Source organism: Sinocyclocheilus rhinocerous, unplaced genomic scaffold (genome assembly GCF_001515625.1).
Source record: "Sinocyclocheilus rhinocerous isolate Xijiao unplaced genomic scaffold, SAMN03320098_v1.1 scaffold2447, whole genome shotgun sequence".
Lineage (NCBI taxonomy): Eukaryota > Metazoa > Chordata > Actinopteri > Cypriniformes > Cyprinidae > Sinocyclocheilus > Sinocyclocheilus rhinocerous.
In genome coordinates, this window is record NW_015624601.1 from 42,571 (window position 1) to 53,989 (window position 11,419).

General features: G+C 40.6%; 2 protein-coding genes across 2 annotated transcripts in view; one reads left to right on the forward strand and one right to left on the reverse strand.

The window, feature by feature from the left end:
- Nucleotides 1-7,130, reverse strand: part of spra (sepiapterin reductase a) — an 18,717-nt gene extending 11,587 nt beyond the window's left edge. The window contains exon 1 of the mRNA XM_016559198.1: nt 6,749-7,130. Within this exon, the coding sequence (XP_016414684.1) occupies nt 6,749-7,052 (304 nt within the window). The 5' untranslated portion in view covers nt 7,053-7,130. The remainder of the gene's footprint in view (nt 1-6,748) is intronic.
- Nucleotides 7,131-9,184: 2,054 nt separating this feature from the next.
- Nucleotides 9,185-11,419, forward strand: part of exosc2 (exosome component 2) — a 6,147-nt gene continuing 3,912 nt past the window's right edge. The window contains exons 1-5 of the mRNA XM_016559255.1: nt 9,185-9,356; nt 9,688-9,789; nt 9,874-9,919; nt 10,009-10,098; nt 10,432-10,497. Coding sequence (XP_016414741.1) covers nt 9,229-9,356; nt 9,688-9,789; nt 9,874-9,919; nt 10,009-10,098; nt 10,432-10,497 — 432 coding nt within the window. The 5' untranslated portion in view covers nt 9,185-9,228. The remainder of the gene's footprint in view (nt 9,357-9,687; nt 9,790-9,873; nt 9,920-10,008; nt 10,099-10,431; nt 10,498-11,419) is intronic.

Consider the following 11,419-nt stretch of genomic DNA (forward strand, 5'->3'; position numbering starts at 1 on the left):
ATGCAACGCGTAAAACGACAGTATAAGTCATTATAATCAGTAATTATGTCCCCACTGGATGCAACAAATGCCTCGTTTATAATGGGTTTTCATGTTTTTGTCTCGTCGCTCCGGCCGGACACGGCATCGACAGTATGGTGAGGGGCGTAACATTTCCGTCACATGCTTGATGTATTCGGCCAATCACAACGCACTGGATAGTTGGCCAATCAGAGCACACCTCGCTTTTCAGACCGATTAGTTTTGTAAAAATCGACGCGTTTCAAAAAGGCGGGGCATAGAGGAGAAACAATAATGTACAGTATGTGGAAAATAATGTGTTTTTTTAACTTTAAACCGCATAAACACATTTCATTACACCAAATACACAAAATAATGTTCTTTTTAGCAGCATCATATGACCCCTTTAAAGCAATTTATCTGTGAAATGATGAGGTAATTTGTTAAAAGCACTTCATAGCATTTAAGTAAGAATATAAACATAAAAATACTAAGTAGCTCTGTTTTTTTTTAGAACCACACACAGATTATACAGTATCTGCAAGTAATCTGGATTTTTACAGAGAAGCCTATTGTACACTTCATAACAGCTAGAATTAATTTTATGGCTGCTTTTGTGACAGTTTATATGCTGGTTTAGCAATGTGACAGACTTGATTGGCTTACTGAAAGTATTAAAAGGCTAGGACAGAAGACTAATTGTACTGCAAACTGCTCAAGGACCTATAGCATGAAGGTAGCTGAACAAACACAGGGTTACAGGAATAGTTTTGATTTGACAAAACCAAACCAATGCAATCAGGCTTTGCTGATGCCATGAAGCAGCTCATGAACTTTGTCAACTTTGACCTTAAAGCTATTAACCAAACCCTTGCAACAACTCAGTGTTGCTTTGTTGACCCGGCACCTCTGTGGTGGGTTTCAAACCTAACCAGCAGTTTACTCAAATTAGACTGTGCTATTAATGCTAACTCATTTTTTCAGTTCCCTACTTACTTTACCTTCCTCCAGCACTGACAGAACACAGACTCTGACTGAGCCAGGCCAGTTGACATCCAAGCTTGTGATCATTCATACAAATCATCTGCATGATGAAATGTGCAGTAGGTCAGTAGGTTACTATTTTAAATCAGAATTGATGTCACTGAAACTCACATGTACAATAGACCTACAACAGACTTGGGTTTCAAACCTAACCAGCAGTTTACTCAAATTAGACTGTGCTATTAATGCTAACTCATTTTTTCAGTTCCCTACTTACTTTACCTTCCTCCAGCACTGACAGAACACAGACTCTGACTGAGCCAGGCCAGTTGACATCCAAGCTTGTGATCAATACATTCATACAAATCATCTGCTTGATAAAATGTACAGTAGGTCAGTGTGTTAACATATTCATAACTATTTTAAATCAGAACTGATGTCACTGAAAGATCACATGTACAATAGACTTTCTATTCACAAAACCAGCCTCATATTGTTTTAGAGCTGTGAATGATTGCAACATATGTGCAGTCTATTGTTCTTATGACTTTATAGGGCAGGGGTGTCAAACTCAGTTCCTGGAGAGCCACTGTCCTCAAGAGCTTGACTAGACCAGGGGCCTGATGTATAAACGTAGCGTATGCACCAAATGGGCATGGAAATGTGCGTACGCAATTTTCCACGCACATATCAGGATTTATAAAAAATAAACTATGCGTAAATACAGGTGCATCTCAATAAATTAGAATGTCGTGGAAAAGTTCATTTATTTCAGTAATTCAACTCAAATTGTGAAACTCGTGTATTAACTGGCAAATTACAGCATGAAGCCATGCAAGCTGAAGCGCCATTTAGAAATGAAACACCCGACACTCAAAGACAAACCCTTATATTTTTTCAAATTAAAGTTATCTGGCCTTGAACAGCAGAAACGCAACATCAGCAAACACACATCAGTGTCCAACAGGTGTCTAGAAGCGTCCTACTACGTCTCCAAACGAGTTGCTAAAGTAGGAAAACTTCACACAATTGCCAAGGCGCTAATCTTACCTGCTGCCAAAGATATTTGTCAGGTCATGTTTGGAGATTATTTCGCTCAGCAGATTAGTGACATCCCCCTTTCTAACGACACTGTTAGCCGCCGCATACCTGACATGGCAAGCGACATTAAAGAGCAATTTCTAGCTAACATCATGCAAAGCCAGTACTATGCCCTACAGCTTGATGAGACAACTGATGTTGCAGGGCTAGCACAGTTGCTTACCTATGTCAGATATGTCAAAAATGGTAATATTGAGGAGGACATTCTTTTCTGTCGGTCTCTTCCAGATCACACAACTGGCGAGGCATTGTTTGAAGTTCTGGATGGATAGAGGATGACCTGAGGCTTGCGCTGTTCAACATTGAACCACGAATTGCGCTTCTGTGTAAAAAGAAGCAAGCACAGGTATCCCACTTATTGATTTAACGATGCTATGGCTAACGAGACGCAGACGCGCCCTGCGTCCCAATTTGCATAATATCCGCCCCTTTTGCAAAACTCTTAAACACATTCTCACTCACTAAAACACAATTTGCACTGTGATAAACTTGTGATGAAAACCCTAAACACAAGAAAACGAAAGTTAAGCACAACTGCAACACGGCTGTCATCGTTTACACACAATAATTCAAAACTGTTCACATTTGTTTCTAAATATGTGAATGTACAAAATATAAGCCAGTTCAAAGTGTCAACATTGAACCACGAATTGCGCTTCTGTGTAAAAAGAAGCAAGCACAGGTATCCCACTTATTGATTTAACGATGCTATGGCTAACGAGACGCAGACGCGCCCTGCGTCCCAATTTGCATAATATCCGCCCCTTTTGCAAAACTCTTAAACACATTCTCACTCACTAAAACACAATTTGCACTGTGATAAACTTGAGGCAAAACCCTAAACACAAGAAAACAAAAGTTAAGCACAACTGCAGCATGGTTGTCATCAAGTTGAGCGTGATGCCTGAATATCCTCAGTTATCTGACGCCGCCATAAAATTACTTCTTCCATTCACCTCAACTTATCTGTGTGAGGCCGGGTTTTCAAAATTGACGGCTTTGAAAACAAAGTACCGAAATCGGCTCCAGGTGGAGGATGACCTGAGGCTTGCGCTGTTCAACATTGAACCACGAATTGCGCTTCTGTGTAAAAAGAAGCAAGCACAGGTATCCCACTTATTGATTTAACGATGCTATGGCTAACGAGACGCAGACGCGCCCTGCGTCCCAATTTGCATAATATCCGCCCCTTTTGCAAAACTCTTAAACACATTCTCACTCACTAAAACACAATTTGCACTGTGATAAACTTGTGATGAAAACCCTAAACACAAGAAAACGAAAGTTAAGCACAACTGCAACACGGCTGTCATCGTTTACACACAATAATTCAAAACGGTTCACACTTGTTTCTAAATATATGAATGTACCAAATATAAGCCAGTTCAAATTGCACAGATGGCATGGGTGCATCCATCAATCTGAGAGTTATGGAAGAGTGAGTATACGAGGTGGAGGAAGAGGAGGACGAGGAAGAGAAAGACCAAGAACAGTCATTTCAGATGAAATCAGAGCTACTGTGATAGACCATGTTCCTGTGCATGGATTGACAGAGGCAGGACAAAGAGCTCAACCTAATGTGAGCAGATTCTCTGTGGCCACCATAATCAGTTGAAAAGTTCAAAAGAACAGCAAAAGAAGAGTGGAAGAGAATCTTGTGTACAAATATATATATATATATATATATATTAGTGCTGGACAACGATTAAACTTTTTTAAAATCGCGATTAATCGCATGATTGTCTGCACAAAATTCAATAATGAATTCAAAAGTAGTGTATTGTGCACGTTTTCATTTAAAAGTACTGCTATATGAACAAAAGTGCAATAACATTTGATTTGCAAACACTTTAAACAAATAAGGTGCTTTTTTACAGCAGTATTCAGCAGTTAAAATATTTATTGTAAATCTCCACTTAAACATTAATGTAATCAAATTAAATATAAAACCAAAGCTATTTGCCACTGACAGGGCATTAACGTTTTTATAGAAAATATTTTATAGTTTGTTATAGAAAGACAAGTTATGCTCAGAGTCCAGAGCCTCGATCATAACATTATAACAGGCACCTTAGAGAGCTGACTATCACAGGACCCAACGCAGCAGAGTGCGGCGTGGGACAACACTTGATGGGCAAGTGCAGGTGCGAAAGACTCGTGTGTGCGAGATGCGGGAGAATAATTAGGGTGTACTCACACTAGGCAATCTTAACCGTGCAGGTGAAGTGGTTTTAAAGCGATTGTTTGAATTTGCCAGAAGAGTCAGGGGTTCTGTGAATTTAGTTTGAAGGTTTGGATTTGTGTTAAAGGTTTTGAGAAAATGAGTGATGGCTTCAAGAAATGTGTTTTAGCAATTCAGAAAAAACTTTAACAGATCAGAAAGTTCACAATCATTTCTGATGTGGTTGATATGAGCAGATTCTGAATTAATGCTGAAATGCAGACTCAGAAGGAGAATAACCGTGCCCGAGCGCGTTTGACCCCCAAAGCAAGGTTCGTTTGACTAGTGTGATCGCTCCGTGCATTCATTTAGCCGTCCCTGGCTCGGTTGGAACTTGGAAGAGGTGGGCCAGAGCGCGGTTCAGTTGGGCTCGGTACGCATGTAGTGTGAGCAGAGCGCAGATCTTCTGATACGTGTGCAACATGATTGCGTGAACATTTCTGAGCGGCAAAAGCGATAGATCTGTAAAGCAATATATTGTAAGAGGGCCTTGTGTTACCGTGTCCCAAACGACTCAAAATAATAAACCACAAAGTTAACAAAACTATGCACTCCACTGTGCTGAGCGAGAGCGCTTTTGTGAATGTTGATGCTTAACCCAAGTAATTTTATCAGGAGCGTCCATGGCCGTCCCAAATGGAACACTTCATGTGCACTTGCAGTCTTACGGACTTACAATGGCCACCGCGTGCACGTGTCCGTTAAGTCCAGGAGACCGTAGGGTGTCCCAGTTGTCATTTTAGCGTTCAGAAGGGTGCTCGCGAGCGTCCCCTTTGCGGCCGTTATGCGCCCTTGATCTGCACTTCTGCCGAGCCCGCACCGGGGCGAGCTCCGCAGCAGACTTTTACCCGACAGTCAAAGCGGCATTACGTCAGGAAAGTGCGGACTCCTCGAAGACCGCGAGGGTTTTCCGTGCTGATGCGGTGGTGACGCGTTCATGTGGCGCTGCCAATAACGCACCTAAAAGCTGTCAAAGACAACAGAAGAACACATTGTCTCAGGCGCACACTGTAGACTTGCGTGGCATAAAAAAGACTTGCATAGCATATAACAGTTACAGTAACTTGGGACGTTGTCAAATAAGAGTTTTGTGCGGACCACAACCACAACCCCTTTCTCTGTTTATGGGATGCTTGAACGTTTCAGTTTCTAAGCTATTTTATTGAGAAACACATTGACAATACATTTCCGCGCTGAATGACTCTATGCGCGTGATGTACGCTACTGTCTGTAGCCTATGTGTGCACGTTACAATGCAGCAGCGCATTAGATTAGAACGGCGATTAGCTTACCTGTACAATAAGCTGTTTAAAACGTGCATTCTCCCGTTCAATTTCGAGCATCCAGTAATATAATCACACGTCTATCAGGGAGCCACTACTAATATGCAGGGCATTGAAACTGCTTTCGAATGCGCGCTCTCATTTTACTTTCAAGATTCGCTATCACACTGACACTATACTATAGAGCAGCAGTACCTACCACACATTGTACAAGATTAGATATTTGTCATTGGTGCTCAGTATCAGCAAATCATTCGCCATTGTCCTATCACTCATCTCTCCTTACTCTGTGTATGTGGTAAGTGAACTTTCATGTACTGTAATGTAACAGTCTACCGCTAGCAAGCGGCTAACCATGTCCCTTTAGTGGCTCCGTAGAACGCGTTATTTGTTTTCCGTGCCTTTCTGCATACGGATTCACGCTTCAGGCTCACCCCCTAACCCCGCCCCCCGATGTCATCGTCCATCACGAAGTTTCACTGTAGACATCCTCCCATGCCAATGTGGTAGACATCGCCCAACCCTAGTAAGCGCTGACTTGTACAGCGAAACTGAAGTAAAGTGCAAAAGAAAATATATTGTACACATTTGTGTCTGTCATTTTGTTTTTGTGAATGTAATTTTACACATTTGTAACTATTAATCTGCAACTTCGAATTCAAAACACAGGTGTTTTGATTGTTGTCTGTGTGTGCAAATCAAGAGATTCAGCTTTTCACATCAGAGCTGTGAGTGCAAATTTCACCTTACAAATACGAATATTAATATGACAATTTCTCACATTCAAATCAACAAGCTCTCGAGTTTTGCTACTATTTTACTATCATAATTTCGGTTCATAAGACCTAAAAATATCGTCAGGAGCCAAGGGTATTCATTTTGTGTTGCCTGATATGCTTTTTTGACTCTCGAAGTGACGGTAGCCATTGCCTTGCATTTTATGAATCACCAAGGAGCACGGTTTCAGCTAAAAATCTTCTTTACTTTTTAACTGAAGCCAAAAAAAAAAAAAAAAGTCACCTAGATCTTGGAAAAAAAACTATTCCTTTATCATGTTTTCTGTGCGTGTACATTGGATGCAAATACACGTGTAGTTCAAGGGAGCGCAAATCTAATCTAGAAAATGAAGTTTGTGAGAATATTAAACTCGTAACGTTACCTGCATTATTGAAGAGCAGCAGATGATCGATGTCCGGATCGATGTCTCTGATCTCGGTAATTACTCTCTCTACACCCGCTTGACACCCTAAATCAGCCGCAACACAGCGGGCCGTCAGCCCGGACTCACCGCGGGACAGATCAGCCTTCAGCTCCTGCAGTTTGTCATCCGATCGGGCCGCGAGGATCAGAGCCGAGCCCGCTGCCAGACGAGGCGCGATGGACAGAGCCAGGACCCGGCCGAAGCCCTTCGACGCTCCGGTGATGACGACCAGCGCTTTACCGAAACCCGAAACAGCGCTCATCTCTCCCGAACACGCGCTGCTCTGATTCCCTGTTGTTGTTAGCGAGGCGATCGATTCGTCACGCCCCCGGAAGACAGGCGACAACAAGACACGCCCACTTCAGATGAAAACACACCAACTTTATACGTTATCATTCTACAGTTTTATTTGTTTGTTTGTATGAAAGAGACAGTTCTGAGTGCATGAATGTGCAAAGTGGGCTGTCTCAAACTAGAAAGAATTTTTTTTGCATTATTATTATTATTATTTTTACCTGAAAGAATGTATTTTTTGTATGCACTGTATTTTGTTTAAATGTACACCATCAAACCAACCTTCATTTAATCCCAGCGGTCACAATAGTGACCGTAAAAAAGGTTTTCATTTATAAAGCTCTAAAAACCTTACTGACTGATGTTTTAGTGCATTTCCTGCAATTATGGAAAAAATAAAGGGTCTCAATTAAATATGTGCCGTGTCACATGGTTAGTGCAAACTGTCACATGACCAGAGCAGTACAGGGCTGCGTTCAGCCCCGACAAAACGTTTTTTTAAACGGAAACGGTGGTGCGTTGAACACACTGTTCTGATGACGCAAGAGTTGCAACTATGGCAGCTGAGAAGGCCATTCTTTGTGTTCTTTTTGAAGAATTTTCGGAGCCTGATGAAATCGGTATAAATACGTGTTTAGTACTGCAAAATACGCTTGATGGTACAGTCATTGACAAAAACGGTGCAAAAACGTTTTTTAAACAGAAACGGTGGTGCATTGAACACCCTGTTCTGATGACGCAAGAGTTGCAACTATGGCAGCTGAGAAGGCCATTCTTTGTGTTCTTTTTGAAGAATTTTCGGAGCCTGATGAAATCGGTATAAATACGTTTAATACGGCAAAATACGCACAATGTTAGGCCTACAGTCACTTCCCTTGCCGTCCAGAATAAAAGAGAACATCCCAATCAAATGAAGGGATTTGTGCAAACTGTGGTTCCTAATTATTGTGATCCAAAATTTGCCTCGCATTTCAGGATGAAAAGACAAACATTTCAGGTGAAGGATAATCCACTTCTTACCTCCGAGACTGTGTTATGATCTATATGACCTTATTATTTTTATTGTGAGTATTAGGCTTATCATTATTGCCGATCACTGTTATTGTGCTATGATATTGTAATATGTACCATTATATAATCAGAGGAGTATAGAAAAGTTTATGAAAGTGTCACTTCACAATACAATAGCAAAATATGTAAATATGTAAAGTATTTTTATGTTATATTAATCAGTGTCGCACACCTTCCTAAGGAAAGGATATGGACCAGAAGACATTGCAATTACTAAATGGTATTTAGACAGACTTAAAGAAGTTCCAGATCTATACTTGTGCTCTTATTATTTCAGTTATTTTGCCTTTAATGTAAATAAACATGTGCAAACAATATTCTTGCTCTTGTGAATTTATTTTGATGATAATTACATTTACTTACAAATTCCCACTGTATATAGCAGTATGTGCATCAGTGTGTATACAACAGCCATAGCAAGATTTGTGTCAGCTTATTAACAGCATCATAGGGATGTAGTAACTTCTACTAGGACTTTACTTGGACCCATTGTGCAAGCTGTCTCTTTAATACGGCGTGGTTTATACATGCTGCTGCTGATTGGGCTGACATTTTTTACACACCCACCAAACAAGAGAAAACGTATCTCAAACCCAGTTGCACACACCGTTTCCAGGAAACATGTCGTTCAACCCGGAAACCGTAGCAAAACGTTGCGCACAGGTTTGAGCTTGAACGTGCCCCAGTTTTATAATAAAATCAATGCTTCCCTCTAGCGGACACTCATCTTATTACAAAATAAAAGCTCACACCACAAATGTAAAAAGTATTTAATTGATTTATCAAGTTATTTAAATAATTAATAATTCAGTATCAAATGCAGATGAATTAATGAGTTTAAACAAGTCAAGTCATCTTTATTTATATAACGCTTTGTACAATACTAATTGTGTTAAAAGCAGCTTTACAGTGTCAAACAGGAAAATAGTTTGTCAACAATGCAAGAAGACAATAACAAAGAGTCATTTTTCCAGATAAAGTCAGTTCATTGATGATTCAAACAAATACACTTGAGCTTTTATTATGAAATCGGGTCGCGCTCTCTGCCATTTTGCACGGATCCGGTGTGAAGCATGGCGGTGGAGATGAGGCTCCCAGCGGTTCACAAACATATTTCACTGGCAGCATCACAGTCTAACCAGGACGACAAACATCTGGTGGTTCCTGGCGATGTCATCACATCTGACACGGGCTTCATGAGGTAAAAGCATGTCCTTATATGAGCGAAATCAGTCTGTGCTGATGAATGACAATCAGGATTTACCTTCTGAGTTACCATCTGACTCACGTGCACACACCAGCTTATTTTAAAAGGCCTGAGTTAAGACATTAATAGTTAATGTCAGTTTTTCTTACTGTAAAATAATTGACTATTCGTGTAGAGTGAAATAATTTGTATTAGAAACATCAGTCACGTGTCGAGGATCTTATTGGAGAATTCTGTTCACTAATGAGTGCAAGTAACTTAGTGTTCTTGTAGAATATAAGTGTGTGTGTGTGTGTGTGTGTGTGTAACTCCTGCTCATCCTCAGGGGTCATGGCACATACATGGATGAAGACAGACTCACGGCTTCAGTGGCTGGAGAGGTGGAGCGAGTCAACAAACTCATCTGTGTGAGACCACTGAAGACCAGGTGCACACTTAAACACTGCATTTAACGTTACACTGCACTACATTACGTGCTCACACTCACCGTGTCTCGCTCTCACTCCCGCAGGTATAACGGTGAGGTTGGCGATGTGGTCATCGGCAGAATCACAGAGGTTTGTTTTGTTCAGTGTTTTGTGAGAGATCTGTGATCGTCGTCTCTGGAGTCGAGGCTCTCTGATGATGTGTGTCTCTAATGGTCCAGGTGCAGCAGAAGCGATGGAAAGTCGAGACTAATTCACGTCTGGATTCAGTGCTGCTGCTGTCGTCAGTCAATCTGCCCGGAGGAGAGCTGGTGAGGATATTACACAGCCAGAACATCACCGGCTGACTGAACGTTGCTCTGCACGGCTGCTTACCATGATCATATAAGAAATATCGACTAGAAATGACTTGTTGTGTGAACAGAATTAGAGTGTGGAGTGAAATTAGAGGCAGTTTGGTGTCATCAAACACATATTTAATCGCACAGTGATACCTTTGACCAGGCACAATTATTCTAGTATTTTACTTGTTTCTTTCTTATACTAGTTGCTACAACAGGTGTCTGAGATGAAATGCCCATATAACCAACATCTAACTGTTTGTAGTAGTCAAAGGGAATGAGATGTTGTTGTTTGTGTCTCAGAGAAGGCGATCAGCGCAGGATGAGCTGGCCATGAGAGACTATCTTCAGGAAGGAGATCTCATCAGTGTATCCTCACATCAGTCATGAAATCATCGTTTACTTGCTTATTTCATGTTCCTGCTCTGATACTGAGTGATTCATTAGTAATCAGTTACTGTTATTGTTAACTAAAAAAACTCAAATATTACAAATAATTTCAGTAATTGAAATAAATCTGACATTCGATGTAAAGATGACAAATTTTAACGCGCATCTTGTCAGAAAGCCGGTTCTGTAATCAGCGGTAAATCTTCATCACGTGCGTGCTTTCACATTGAGCAGCATTAACTACACAGAGCCGTTGTTCACTGACGAGCTGCGCAAAAAATCGTGTGAATATGAACGTGGTTTTGCGCAGCTCGTCAGTGAACAACGGCTCTGTGTAGTTAATGCTGCTCAATGTGAAAGCACGCACGTGATGAAGATTTACCGCTGATTACAGAACCGGCTTTACTGATAAGATGCGCGTTAAATATCGCATGCGATTTATCGTGCAGCCCTACTTGGCAACTAAAATAAGTTTAAGTTAAACTACTAAACTACTTAAGTTAAACTAAAATGAGACTGAAATAAAATAAAGCTAAATAGAAATTTTGAATAAAAATGACAAGCATATAACAAAATTACTAAAACAGAAATAAAAATAAAGCTGAATAGAAATACTTAAAGGGGTCATATGATGTTGCTAAAAAGAACATTATTTTGTGTATTTGGTGTAATGAAATGTTTGTGGTTTAAAGTAAAAAAAAAAAAAAAATTATTTTCCCAAAACTTGACAATATATTGTTGCTCATCTATGCCCCACCTTTCTGAAATGCGTCGATTTTTACAAAGCTCATCGGCCTGAAAAGCAAGGTGTGCTCTGATTGGCCAGCTATCCAGTGCGTTGTGATTGGCCGAATACCTCAAGCGTGTGACGGAAATGTTACGCCCCTCACATACTGTTGAT